Source organism: Emydura macquarii, unplaced genomic scaffold, assembly GCF_026122565.2.
Source record: "Emydura macquarii macquarii isolate MOO-44397 ecotype Brisbane River unplaced genomic scaffold, CSIRO-AGI_Emac_v2 contig_3019, whole genome shotgun sequence".
Classification (NCBI taxonomy): domain Eukaryota; kingdom Metazoa; phylum Chordata; order Testudines; family Chelidae; genus Emydura; species Emydura macquarii.
Window position 1 is genome coordinate 1888691 of NW_027133156.1, and position 15154 is coordinate 1903844.

The 15154-nt window shown below is 39.9% G+C and overlaps 1 protein-coding gene across 3 annotated transcripts in view; it reads left to right on the top strand.

Annotated features, from left to right (window-relative positions):
• The window catches only part of MMS22L (MMS22 like, DNA repair protein), a 129554-nt gene extending 115463 nt beyond the window's left edge, over positions 1-14091 (top strand). Inside the window, exons 22-26 of one of the 3 annotated variants that reach the window (XM_067530047.1) lie at positions 26-192; positions 1593-1689; positions 2905-3072; positions 9580-9671; positions 13250-14091. In XM_067530047.1, coding sequence (XP_067386148.1) covers positions 26-192; positions 1593-1689; positions 2905-3072; positions 9580-9661 — 514 coding nt within the window. In that variant the 3' untranslated portion in view covers positions 9662-9671; positions 13250-14091. Of the gene's footprint in view, positions 1-25; positions 193-1592; positions 1690-2904; positions 3073-9579; positions 10422-13249 lie in introns of those variants that run through there. The other 2 variants (XM_067530048.1, XM_067530049.1) reach the window with 2 other exon arrangements.
• Positions 14092-15154: the final 1063 nt, after the last annotated feature.

The window sequence follows — 15154 nt, forward strand, 5'->3', positions numbered from 1 at the left end:
CGGATTGAGGTTTTTTTTCTTCCAGTGAAAACTACCTTCAGTTCAAAGGTAATGCTCCTCCTCCTCGACTAGCCTCAGTTCTGGCTTTCATCCTTCAAGTATTTCAAAGAACCAAGAGCACTGAAGTTTGTGACGTTGAGTTGCTTCTCCCTGCTGTTTTGAAATGCATGGTATTAGTTAATGAAATACAAGGTAAGTTGCTTGTTAACTTTAAATACATGAACCCATGGAATATTTTATACTTACTGAGCACTTTTCACTGCAGAGAGTGGTTGAGGCACATTGGCAGGATGATATGGGGAAATGTGCATTGCTTTTGCTTGTTCTTCACCTGATCTGAGACTTTTCCCTCCAAGATACCTGAGGCAAAGGCTTGGAATGCTGCAGCAGTATCCTGCTTTGCATCTGTTTCTCTTGCTAGTGACACCTGCTCACTAACGGAAGAATCAGCGGTGCTAGGCTCCTGAAGCCCATGTTCAATATTCTTTCTTTTTTGCTCTTTTCTCCCTCACTTAATTATAGCTGTGGTCAGAGGGAGGTTTGGTCTGATGTAGGGCTTTGAGACTGCATGGATCCTGAAGAATTCCACCTCCAAAGGCTATATATTTCATTATATATGATTTAAGGTAGCACGCTTTTGCAAAGACATTATTGAGAATAAATATGAATTTTAGCAGGGTACAATTCTGAGTTTGATTGTCATTGCACAGACCGCCAGTAAAGAACTCAATTCACCCTCTCCCTGTGAAGGAAGTCAGCGTGGAGGTGCAATTTCCACTTCTCTCTGCCAGTGGAAACTTTCACCTGTACTTTTTCCTGGGATTCTGTCTAGTCAAGTAACTGGGGCCCATAGACGTTTCAATGACAAAATAAGTTAGATGTACTTGAATCAGCGTATCCTCCAATAGCCACAGTCACATTTTCCCAGCCAGTACCATGCACTTTGCAACTGCATTAACCAGCTTTAGGTCCCTCTTGAAGCATGAATTGGCTAAACCTTGTACTACTGTAACCCTCTGTAGGCTGACTTTCTTCCAAGACCCAGGGACCCAGCATAACCCAGGGTTGAATACAGCTCCAAATTTATAAAATCTTTGCAAATGAGTATCATCCCAAATAAATTGGGGTGGAAGGAAAGAAATATATTCAGTACTTAAAAGAGAGAGAGAGAGGAGTAGTAGTGGTAGTAGATAGATAGTGTTCTTAGTTTTGAGTAGGGTATAATGCCTGACTGTTTCCCTTTCATTCAGAGTGGGAATGATGTAAAGAATACAAACAAAACCCAAATGGAAATATACACCTTCGTTTCAATGGACCTCTTTAGGAGACATTTTTCCCTTTTGAAAGGGACAGTGCTTAAAATCTACGTATTTCAAGAATAACAGTGGGGAAGTAAGAGTTCTATTGAATAAGTCTGCGATTCATTTTGTTCTCTATAGCCAACCTAACCTCTCTTCCAGTCATTTTACTTACCTCAAAGTAAGATTGTCATTTTTTTTCTCAATTAAAAACAGTGGTGGTTTTCATCAGAACTGTTCTTCAAATGGTCAGTCCAAGAGCTATTTATGAATCTTGTGATTTTTCTTTTACAGTTAAAAAGCTCTCTACTGAGATTCTGCAGTACATGGTAGAAGGCTGCCAAGCGGGGTCGGGAGGAGAACCTGCTTCCCAGCTGACTTCTGTGTTTAGGTAACCAGAAAATACGCCAACTGGCAGTGCAGCTATTGCAAGGCATTTGACAGCAATGGGTTTTTTAAAATAACTAATTATTCCTATCATAATGTGTTGTTACTTGTTTATGGTACTTAAGTTATTGCATTCTTGGTTTAAAACATGGGTTGGCTAAAAAAGTGAAAGAAAAAAATACCCCTTTTCCTGTAGATTCCGTACTGTTTTGAAAACACATAACATTATGCAGCTCCTTGGGTTGCATAATAGTTGGGGTTGGTCCTGCTTTGGGCAGGGGGTTGGACTAGACGACCTCCTGAGGTCCCTTCCCACCCTAATCTTCTATGATTCTATGTCAGAGGCCAGATTGCTGAAGTGCACATGCCTAAATTCAAAAGCACATCTGACGGGTTTTTGCTTTTACATTTTTTATTATTGGAGTTCCCAATTTGTGACATGGCAGATTTTTCACAGTGAAAACTGAACTTTTTACAAAACTTTACAGTATTGTATTGCCCATGAATCCTAACCCCCCCATGTACATACAGTGAACAAACTACATGCGCCTGGTGCTCAAAGAAATTTTGCAAACGCAGCCCCTAATCTTGTAGTGTGCAGGCGGACAGCTGTGTTCACAGCCTCGTTGAAATCAGTTGGGCTCTTTGCTGGCACACCAGTCTGCCCCCACACAGTACATAATGCAACCTTTTCAGTGGGGCATTTTATCTCTGAATTAGCATGCCCTCATCTCCAGGTCCAATACCTGCCATTTTATAGGTCTTGGACACCCAAACTAATTGGTGCACTTGCCACCCCTGTCTGCCCAAGATTGAGTTGAGGTGCCATGGAGTTTTATGAGAAAGAGACTATTACTTCTGCTAACTTGACCCTAGAAGCTTTGTCTATTATATATATTTAAGCCCTGATCCTTCAAGTTCTTCCATGCAAGAAGACCCCTGCTTCAGGGCAGAGTGCTGTGGAAGAAGAGGTCAGCCCACATGGAGGAGCTCGCAGGATCTCAGGACTTTGTTTCACTGGTAAAAATTTCACTGGTAAAAATTTGATCCTGTACCATTAGCCTTTGAAAATGCAGCCCCCTAATGTCTCTTAGAAAAATGAAAACTTCCCTGCATTCAAGATGCTTCTGCTGATCAGACTCTTTTTGGTGGTTGTTCCTTTGCACATTCTCTGTATCTAGTTTTGAGCTTGCATTAAGTGCCCCTGTTTCTCCTTCAGGCAATTTATCCAGGACTATACCACAGTATATGATCATCAGGTTTACAGCATCCTGGAAATAGTGGCTGTCTTGGATCAGCCTCTAGTTATCAGTCTCATTCCCACAATCACACAGTCCCTGAAGGATTCAGAGCACAAACAAGGGCTTGGCAGAAACACTGCACAAAGGTACATTTTGTATTATTATTGCTTTTTGTCAGTGAACAACAGAGGTGTATTCTCTTGATGGAAGGCAACTTTAGACTGCAGCATAGATTTCATGTAATAAATGTGTAAGTATGTTCAGTCAGAAATTTACCTTTTCTTAGAACTTTAGCACAAACAGATGGCTTAGAATTGTGAAATGCTTTCTTAGATGTTTTGACACCAGGCTTAGAAAAACACACACAAATAATGCAGAGCCTGGTGGCTTCCATGTAAATAAGTAATGGTTATTTAATTATTTATATGGACCAGGACCAACACAAAACAAAAAGTCAGTCCCTGCTCCGAAGAGCTTCCAATCTATTTAGTTCCTTTGTTGGTTTTCTAAAAGTCCCTATTTTTAAAGCTTTGTACTGCAATTTTATTGTAAATATCTGATCCAGACTTGGTGTAAAAAATAGGCATAAGGATTAATTTTAAGGGTTTTTGTACCCAGTTCAAAAACCAAAAACTATTGGTGTTCTTTATTTAAAAGGGGATGGAAGCAAAATAAAAGCTTGTGATTTCAGGTCCTTCAAAGAAAATATCCTTTGTCAGAGCCATTTCAATTTTACATAATATAAACATAAAATACGTAAATTAAATGAAAAAGAGGATGCCAGAAAGTTACCAAGATATACTTTATTGGTGAATTTCTGGTTCATTGTAATGTATGATTTCCCAAAGAAGCATGAGAGAAAGGGTCAAGAAACCAGTCCTGTAGAGTAGATACAGTAATGCAGGGATACATATATTAAGGAAGATGCTCAGTTAGAGGATTGTAAAGTAGGAGGAATGATTCCATCTTCTCATGCATAAAAATATAATTTGTCTCACTGTTATAAGTCAAGAAAATAGAATACATGCTGTGGTCCTAAGCACTGGTAAGAGAAAGATGAAAAAAAAATCTCAACACCAAACCAAGAATATAATGGGGTAGCAGTACTCTTCTGTATAAGTTGATGTGTTCCTTTTCATTCCCTTGATACAGAAGGGAAAAAGATGGAGGTCAAAATTTAAAGGGAGGAAAAATACTGAATGTACTGAATATCAGTAATTTTTTTTAATTGAGTAATACGCACATTAAAACATTTGTAATGTTTTTTCCAACGTAAGTACAGTGTTTAATCATGTAGAATATTAACTGTCATAGGTCCCAGTTATTTTCCCACATTTACTGGTTGTTGATCTAGCAAAGGATCAGATATGTAAATTTATCATTGGTGTTTTAGATCCCTGATTAGCCCGGTAATTAGGCACATGACTTTATCTTAGATCTTGTCTACACTGCAGGTTACTTTGGTATAACATACGTCACTCAGAATAATCCACACCCTGAGCGACGTAAGTATACCAACCTAAGTGCCAATGTGAATAGCACTATCTCAGCAGATGAGCTTCTCCCATCCATGTAACTACCGCCTCTCAGGGTATATCTACACTATGGAGTGAAGTCGATTTAATTACAGTCGAATTTCACCCATCAAACTTACGAAGTCGGAGGTGCGTGATCACACCATGTGCATTGCATCGGGGGGTTGCGTCCCCACCAGCCACGCTTGCATTGATAATCAAAACAATGCACCCTGGGTAGCTATCCCACAGTGCAACTACCTGCAGTGCTTTTTGGGAAGATTGTTGTCCTTCCATGATGCAACATGCTCCTTCCTACCTCTTCTCATGTCCAAAACAAACAGACGAATGATTTTTTGTGCCATTTTTCCAGTCCCGTCTCTGCCACGCGCACACCATTGCTGGAGAGGCATGGAGCCCACTCAGCTCTGCACTATTATTGTGAGCATCACAAACACCTCCCAACTTATCCTGCAGTATTTTCAGGGGCGAGACAGGAGCCACAGTGCTGAAAATAGCAATTTTACTGAAGCCACCCTCCTACAAGCCATAGAGCAAAGCAATTCCTGTTTGCTGCATGCTGCCGCTTCTGGTCCTGGGAAACAAGCACTGACTGGTGGGATCACATTGTTATGAAGGTGTGGGATGATGAACAGTGGCTGCAGAACTTTTGTATGCAAAAGGCCACTTTCATGAACTTTGCGTCAAGCTGTCCCCAGCCCTGAAGCACATGAATACTTGCTTGAGACCTGCTGTGACAGTGGAGAAGTGACTGGCCATCACTCTGTGGAAGCTGGCAACCCCAGACTGCCACCAGTCAGTTGGGAATAATTTCGGAGTCGGTAAATCCACCGGGGGAGTTGCTGTGATGCAAGTGTACAGGGCCATCAATAGACTTCTGCTAAGAAGGGTAGTGACTTTGGGAAATATGCAGGACATAGTGGACGGGTTTGCTGCAATGGGGTTCCCAAACCTTGGCAGGGTGATTGATGGGATGCATATCCCTATCTTAGCATCGGACGACCTTGCCACAGAGTACATAAACCAAAAGGGATACTTTTGAATGGTTATGCAGGCCTTTGTGGATCACAGGATATGTTTCACCGACATCAATGTGGGGTGGTCTGGAAAGGTGCATGATGTGCGCATCTTTAGGAACTCAGGTCTGTTCAAAAAGATGCAGGCGGGCACTTTCTTCCCTGACAAAAAACTAAATATTGGCGATGTTGAAATGCCAATAGTGATCCTAGGGGATCCTGCCTACCCCTTTTTCCCCTGGCTAATGAAGCCTACACTGGGCCACCTGGACAACAAGAAGGAGTGTTTCAATAATAGGCTCAGCAAGTGCAGAATGTGCATTTGGCTGCTTAAAGGTAAGATGGGGCAGTTTGCTCACTAGGTTAGACCTCAATGAATGAAACATCCCAACTGCTATCTCTGCCTGCTGTGTGCTCCATGATGTGTGTGTGAAACAAAGGGGCAAAAGTTCCCACAGGGTTCGGTCACTGAGACCGATAGGTGGCTGCAAATTTTGAGCAGCCAGATAACAATGTTATGCTGAGAGTAAACTGTGGAACACTGCGCCTCAGGGAAGCATTGAAAACCGGTTTTTGCAATGAACCGCAGTAATGTACATCTCTGTCACTGCTGTCCCTTCCCTTCCCATCCCCTACTCTCACACTATTGATCTCCTCCCCTTCTTTCCCTGCTGACAGTGCCCCAGTGCTCAATGAATAAAGAGTAATGTTTTTTAAAACAGAAATATATTGTTTGGGTACTGTAAACTTGCACTATATCAGTCTCCTGAGGGTAATACAGGCAGAAAGGGAAGATTTGCTGCAAGCATTTGGGTACAGGCCTGACCCTTACGCTGCTATGCTGTGTTCCGCAATGATGCCTGCTCATTTAATAGTGGTGGGTAAAAGTGTCCTACAGTGGCGGAAGAAAAAAGGCTGCTCTCCACAGAAACTTTCTGCAAAGGATTGCAGAGTACCTACATGAAAGTTTCCTGGAGATATCCACGGAAGATTCTCGGAGCATCCCTGTGCACATAAAACAGTCTGTTGCGGGGGTAACCCTCTGCTTAAGTGGACCAACACCCAGAAAGCCCATCCCCACAAAAACACAAACTTCTTTTTTCCAAGAAATAAGAAGTTGGACTGGGGCTATAACCACAGAAATGCGATTTGCTATACACGCTCACCAGATGTGCCTTCCCCAGCATCAGTCTCGCTGTCCTGTGTCTGAGTGGGCTGCTCTGGAATAACAAACAGGTCCTTGCTGCCCCCTGTTCTCCTCCTCATCCACAAAGTCTTCCTCATTCATCCTGGACTGAGATTCTGCAAAAGTATCTATGCTGTGTGGTGATATAGTGGTGGGATCACTGCCAAGAATTGCAGACAGCTCCTCATAAAAGTGGCATGTCTTTGATGACAAGGCAGAATGACTGTTTGCCTCCCTAGTTTTCTGATATGCCTGCCTCAGCTCTTTGATTTTAACACAGCACTGTTGCACATCCCTATTGTGGCCCTTCACCATACCACACGATATCTTCTTGTAGATATCCACATTTCTTTTGCTGGCTCGGAGCTGAGCCAGAACAGACTCTTCGCTCCACAGGCTGATGTGATCCAAGATCTCAGGTCGACTCCATGCTGGTGCGCGTTTGAGGCGTGCAGTTGCCATGAGCAGTTCAGCTACACAGCTCTCTCCACGCTGACCGAACAGGAAATGGGAATTCAAAATTTCCCAAGGCTTCAGGGGAGGGGCTGTCCATGTGGCAGCAGAGTGTGAATGTCCAGAGAAGTCAGAACAGAGCATTATGGGATACCTCCCGGAGGTCAATGACATTGATTTATGTTGCGCTCTGCCTACACTGATGCTCATTTGACCCACACAATTCGACTTCAGGATTACGCTACTTGCGGAGGTGGTTTTAAGTCAACTTTTACCATGATTTAGGTCAGCGGAACTGACATGCCAGTGGAGATGCATACTTTATGTGGTCGACATAAGCCATGTTCCATCGACCTATATTGTCAATGTCGACCAGGCCTCACAAAGACAGGAGTTATTAAACGGACAGGAGAACTCTCTCCTGTCTGCTTAGAGCAGTTGTCCCCAAACTGGGGGGCATGCCCCTCTAGGGGCGTGTGGAGAAACCTTCAGGAAGGTACATGGCAGGGTCTGATCCAGCCCACGGGGGGGGGGGGAGGAAGCACCATGCTTTCATCCCTGATGCCAGACCAGCTCCTTCCCGACCCTGTTCATCCTCCACTCCTGCTCCACCTCCAGGCCACATCCATCCCCAGCTGCACTCTGCCTTCCGCTCTGTCCTCAGCCCAGCTCTGCCCTCGTTCCCACTGTGCCTCCAGACCAGCTCCTCCCCCATCCCCAGTTCCACCCCAGCTCCACCTTCAGCCCAAGATCCTTTTCTGAGGAAGCCTTGGCTGTGTAGTAATGGGAGGGAGGGGGAATGGACAGATTCCCTTAATGGTAAGAAGAGAGCGCCAGGAAAAGTTTGCGCACCGCTGGCTTAAAGCATCTCCATTACAAGCGGTACAGTGGCACAGCTGCATCGATGCAGCTCTTAGAGAGGTGCAGCTGCAGTGTAGATGTAGTCTTAGTCTCTAGGACTACTCAAGTACTTAAAGTTATGTTCTTTCTTAAGTTCCTTGCTGAGTGTGGCCAGGGCTACTGAAAGGGTGAAATCCTGGCTCCACTGAATCCTTTGCAAATTTTGCAGTTGACTTCAGTGGGGTCTGGATTTTATCCACAATTGTATAAAGTTAAGCAAGTGTGTACCTCTTTGTGGATTGGGGCAATAAATTGTATTCATTTTGTATTTTATACAGTCATACAAACTTCAACCCCCTAAATATGTACAGTGTATCAGTATATTTTCCAGTCATTGTCCATGCTACAAGTTTCATTTCAGCAAAGAATACAAATTAAAGGAGTTAAATATAAAATAAAATATGCCAGGCTTTTTACTGTTTCCTTCCTTTTATGGCCCCCCCTCTACAAAAAAATAAAGTTACTCCTATTTTAAATAAATACAGACTGTGTTAGACTACTATTCATAGAAGGATTTTCAAAGTCCCTGAATTTTTCCTTTTGATCATGTAGACACTTTTATATAACATTTTTTATACTGTCATCTGTTTGCTAACAGAGCGAAAAAGACAGGTTGTTTGAACTTCCCCAGGCATCTATTAGGGGATTACTAAACTATCAAGTTTTCTTTAGTAATAACCTCATAATATATAGTCTAAGACCTGGTCTTAATGTTCTTTACACTGTTTTCTCTATAAATTTAAAATATTTATTAATAAACTTTGTATTTATAAAGTACTTCTCTGTCCAAGCCTTTAAAGTGGTTCATGAATAATTAAATAAAATCACCCTAGTAAAAAGTTTTTTTTCTCAAATCCAGATCTTCTAAGCATAAATATGCATTATTCTATGTATGCTTACTATAGTTATGAAAGTTCAGATGCCACGTAAATCAGAAATAAAGCTAAGAAATTCCAGAGGTAATGACAATGTCAAATGTTATGGTTTATCGAAGGTTAACATGAAAATTACAGCAAATATATGCAACCTATTTGTAGAATTTAAATGATTGACAGGGATAATATTTTGTGAAAAAAAAAAAAGAAATATTTAATATATCTGTTCTTTATATAAATGTCATAGTGGATGATAAATTAATGATAGTGATATAGTGAAATCTTTAACCTACTTTCTAAGCCCATTGTAGCAGACAGTCATAGTGTATTGTTTTGGAACTGCCACTCCATAAACTATGTGGTAACAGTGAGTTCTGTACGTGATTCTGTTTTGGGGCCTCAGCTAGACAAGTAAACACACAGTTTAAAACAAAAAAGCATCTATCGAGTAAATGGAATTCTAAATATCTTCAAGATCTGTGTGCCATTCTATCCTTGTTTGCCTCTCAGCCAAACTTCGCTAAAAATTCATAGTAAACAAAGCAATTGCAGAGGTGAGGAAGGAAAAAGTTCTGCTTTTACATCACTTTATGTGAATAGTTTGCATGAAAATTGTGTGTATTTTTTTTAACTCTTATATCCTCTGATATTGTTTAATTAACATGTTATATGCTTTTGTTTTTTACAGAGAAGCCTATAAAAGACTGTTATCACACCTTACAGCAACTGGTCAAAATGAGATATTGAAACTGGAAAATGAGACGAGTTAACAATGCATTGGTGAATAATTCTTTCCCCTTAAAACATTTGCACACTAATTACTGCCTGGAACAACTGTGCACTATCCAAGTTCTTTATCTTTACAAATAGAGTCTATTTAGCGCTTTTTAAAAGTTATAAGCTGCTCTTCCAATAGCATATGTAGCATTTGAATATTGCCTTAGATATGAAGAGTAATTCAAATATTTTGTCTTTCAATTGATGACTGAAAGATACTGTAAATTCATTAAATATTAGACCCATCCATCTAAAATTCACAAGAAGACACAAGCCAATGTATGGCATTTTCAGTAGTGCCTAAGTGACTTAGCAAAAGTACCATTAACATTCAGTGGGACTTGCGCTCCTAAATCCCGAGGCACTTTTGAAAATCTCATTGTGTGTTTTTGGAGAAATTTTATATTTCTAAATTTTCCAATGGAAGAGTGTTTTGTAGGTCAGAAATAAGTGATGTGTAGAACTCTGGGAGCGGGGGTGGGGCAGACAGCAGGCTTTCATACCAAGCATACAGAGGCACTTCATGTAAGTATGCTGAGTTCAGTGAATGCAATGTGTTCACCAAAAGCTGGGTCAGGTCAGTGCGTTAGAGCCATATTACGTTCATAGAAAGGCTTGTGTATACGTTGTACAGAATAGAGACAGGTGTCCTAACCTTGCTCTCATATTGAAACCTTCTGAGTCTTGCAGATTCCAACTTAAAACCTCATCTCTGTCATCCTTGGGGGGAATTAGGGGGAAGCAAGTCTCAGGTTCCTGAATATCAAGGAGATCTCCTATTCTGATTGAAATGGTAATTTCCTCTGATCCTGGATTTAAAATTAACTATGTTAAAATCTAGCAAAACCCACAAAACCCCAAAAAGTAACATTGTAAGGCTCCATGATGATGTGAATTTCATTAGCTTAGTTTAACTTAGACAAGGTTCATTAGTTTAACTTAGACAGGGTTTAAAGGAAGAGAGCAAGAAGGCTGCTGGCCCTGGAAGAACTGATTTCAAAATCTTTAATTCGTTCATATTGTGATTTAAAGTTGGGGTACCTGGTTAGATGGACATCTCAAACATCTCACTGTGTGCTCGATAATCTCTTGAGCCATTCTCTAATCCATCATAACTTTTTTCTCTGATTAGATAGAATTAAAGTTTAGAAACCTCAATTTAAGATTCTGTAGAATTCACATTTTTCACTTGACTCATTAACATGGATTCCTAACACTTATTCCTGGGGTATGGAAGTGGTGTGTGTGTGTGTGTGCCTGCTGATAACACCATTGAACTGATTATCTACTTTTAAAGTTATTAATACTTAACTTTACAGAGTTAATGGGGAGGGATGGGAGACTATTTTTGTGTCTAACAGCTCCAGCTCCACAAATGTCCCTAAAATCTTGTTCAGAGCAGCATCTGTTTTGTTACATTACTCCTATCAAGTAGCAACAGATAATCTTTTCCCTAAATCAGCTATTGTTACGTCAGATAATGTAGTAACTAAAAGCCTCTTCAGGCTATTTAATAGTGCAGAACATGGAGGTTTTTCTCATTATGAAAGTGACTTATTGAACTTGCACTGTAAGCTTCTGCACCTGACAGGAGTTTTATTCATCTCAAGATGCTTGTGCTTCTAAAAAGCTTTTTTTTTTTTTTTTGGAAAGAAAACTCTCCAACTGAGATTAATAGAGATGCCTTCGAAATTTGAGTCTTATCACACAGTAGATAACAGAACAGATGTATGACTGTAGTATTACTTCCTGAAAGTAAACCCTTTGACTTTTAAAGAATAGGTAGAGCTGATATTGTAACTAATTATTTAATGATGTGTTTAAAGGTATACTTAATACTTCTGTAAAGTTTCTAAAAAAGCAACAATGCTTTATGAAAATGTGACATGACTCTTGGTGCATGAGAAACTAATTTAAACAGTTTAGAAATTATCATTATTCTCTGTCAAAAAGTTAATGCAAAGAGAAATAAAGCATTTTGCATGATATCAGTCATCCATTGCCGAACAGGCAATCTGGTTTGGTTTATGGACATGGGCAGAAGATGTGACTGACAGTCTTGATAATAAAGAGCAGGTTTTTGCAGTGTATTATGGGTAAGGATAAGATTCTGTCACAGAGATCATAGATTCCGTGAATTTCAGAGACTTCCAAAACATTTTCCGCTTCAGCCCTGGGTGGCAGGGGCCCTGGAGCAACAAGCCATGGGGCTCAGGCTCTCAATGGCCCCTTGCTGGGGCTTCAGTTGTTTTCTGTCAGCCCCTTCCTCTGCCCATTATTTTTAGTGAAAGTCAGCGATGGGTCACGGACCGCTGTGAATTTTTGTTTACTGCCTGCGACCTGTCTCTGATTTTTACTAAAAATAACAGTGACAAAATCTCAAGCCACCCTACCCCACACTTAAGGTTATCTAGTATACCTCAAAATACTTCATCCAAATATTTCATTAGCAAAAAGGCTGCTGAGTTAAAATACAGTGAAGAAAATTTAAAATAGGTCTGTGAAACCAACCAGGGATTGTGAATGTCTACCACAAGCTATATCTGTAAAGACCCTTTAAGGTTCTGTATACTATGTGTATTTAACCCTTTTACACTGCCTTTAATAGGAACATGTTTGACTTAGACATTTTAAAAGCAAAAGTAGATTGGTCAGTTCGTGTTATAAATGAATGCTTTACTTAAAAGCTACTAGAGCCACATCCTGGGAGGCACTGTGCACCTGTAGAAGGGCCAAAACCTGCAGATCCTGTTGCAGGGGGCCATTTGCAGAGGAGACCCAGGCAAGGTGGAGAGTCTTTCATGTGCCATGGAGAAGATCTCGCTAGAGTCTCTGCAGCTAACCATAGATCAAGAGGGATTGTGGACAGGCCTGGATCTGCCTAACTCATTTGTGCATTTTGTGGACCAACTCAGCCAAACCCCTGAGCAGTGGGCCACATTTGGTTCTCCTCTCCATTTAGGATAGCAGGAGCTCTTACCCATCTATTCAGGCATCTTGCCTGCAAGGGACTGTACATTCTGTTCAGTCTTGCAGTATTTAACATGGAGTACTAAATCCTTTTATGTCAGCTTTGCTCCAGCCCTGTGATTTGGCCCTTTGTGGTCTTCCCCTGGAGATTCTCATTTCTATGTTAATAGAGCACTGCTGCTCCAAAAAGGCCAACAGATAGACACAGCCTCCATGTTTTGTAGTACATTGTTAAAGTAATATTGCGCTCAGGCTGGTGACTTCTAAGACATTATGACATTATGCACCATCATCACCAAAGCAATGATTGTAATCATGTGATTGCAGTATTCCACTGGCATTTTGATCAAATTAAATTAGTTAAAAAGTTTTCAAAACTACTGTAGTGGCTCATTAAAGGTCGTTCCCCTTCCCCCACCCCATAAAAAAAATCAGCAGGAGTGCTGCTGTCAGTGTAACAAAAGCCTCATTTATACATCTTCCAGCTCTGATAGCTGCTTCAGTACAGTTATTATGTGTGTCTATGAGGCAGACTTTCCTCACTGAAACACATATCATTGATAACTTGTATTTAAAAAAGTATATTATTTTTATCCTTTCTTCTATTACAGAAATCAGGCAACTGATCATTTCTGATACATCATACCACAGAACAAATGTCCAACACACCATGAGAAACTGCAGAATTTTTTTTTCTTCTCTTTTGATTTTTGAACCTTAAATGACTATCTAAAAAATAAGAAAGGGAAAAAACCACTGTTAAAAATTCACACTAACTTCCATTCTTCCATGGAACTGTAAATCTATTTTGTAAGAATTTCCCATTTTTGTATTGTTATTGGAAAGCAAGAACAAGATATATTAAATTATGCCTCGCTTCCATTTTCACCGACAAAAAAATTAAGTGAGGGGGCATTTCCCGAGATGAAATAGCTCATAAGATAGAAAATTTTACCCTTTTATGATGGAATAAGGCAGTGCATACATGCAAAGAATAAGGATCTGTACAGTATTTGGTGTAATTATACAGCACACGAGCTTTCAGTAACCTACACTACTTACCTTGTCATTTATGAAAACTTCCATAACTGTCTGTCTAAATGGAGTTGCCATATTTCCCTCAAGAAATGGATAATAGGCATTACACTGCAGCCTTCTTTTTCCCTTTTGTATATCTTCTGAAAATTAGATATGTTGGTAGCTTTTTAGGAACTACATTTCATCACAATTTATTTTAATTATTTTTAGCTGCTATTTAAAATGTGGTGTAATCAGCCCTTCTGTTAGAAATGGCTAGAAATAAACTGAAGATAAAAACCCCATATGCTGTGTTAACATATCGCAGATTTACATTGTTTTAGAATATTTAGAAGTATGAACAGTTAGGAAGTGACTTTTGTCTCAACAACTTCCTTGAGCTACTTAGACAAAACTAAAGCGTTTGAGGCTGTTGGTTTACTACTACACAAGTGAAAAGCAGCTGTTACAGAATCATGACCTTTCAGTTATCTTGATCTATATGGTCTCCTTACACCCGCATCAAAGAGGCTACAGGATTGGGGCCTAAATTCACTAAGGTTTCTAGACCATCAAAACAATACATCCAATTGTTAAGCCCTAAAGTACAGTGCCTGGAAGAGCTTGTCTCATACAGTGATGTCTGTTCAAATGTAAAAGTTATCCAAGTACTAACTGAATACCCCATATTTATCAGTTGTAAATTGATTTCTCTCTTATTTCGGTTTTGGTGTAAAGGTTAACATAAAATTATCATTTTAGCCCTTGTGATGAATTCTGCAAGCAACAACAAAACCTGGCACAGCTAGTCCTGTAAACTAGACTTCCATATTGTAGGCTTATATTTCACAGTTGATATTATTTACACAAATGTTTTAAAGATACACAATTATTTTAATCAGAAATTGGCTGAAGGGCAAACATTCAATACATTAAAAATACAAGTAATTTGAATTCACTGAGGAATTATTGGAGAGAGGGGGACATGAAAAATGATGATGCGACTTTCATTTCCTATCTGCAGTGTGATGTTGCTATAAAATGCCCTAGACAAGCTGTGCTCCTGCAGAAGGTATCTTGATTTCTTCATATATTGTTAATTTTTTGAGTTCTGGCATTATAGAAAAAGCTACTATAGTGATTCATTATAACAAGATAATCTCTATTGAAAATACCATTGTATGTTGACACTCCTTTTCTCAAAAATTATTTTGAAAAAAAATCTAAGTAATTTTCTCTGAAACAAAATGATACTATTCCTTTACATAATCTACATTCTTAAACCTCCTGCCAAGTCTTCCTTCCCTGCAAACTCTGACTGCAGAGGAAGTATTTTAACCTTGCCCTCTTAATTTATTCTACATTCTAATTTTCAGTAAACAGATGCCGCCTTTTTTTTGCACTTGTTCCACATTCTGCCTATGTTGTTTCTGCTTGTGTGAACATTCAATTATCTATTTCTTCCTGATTCTGCAGCTGATGTACTAAATTTCTATATG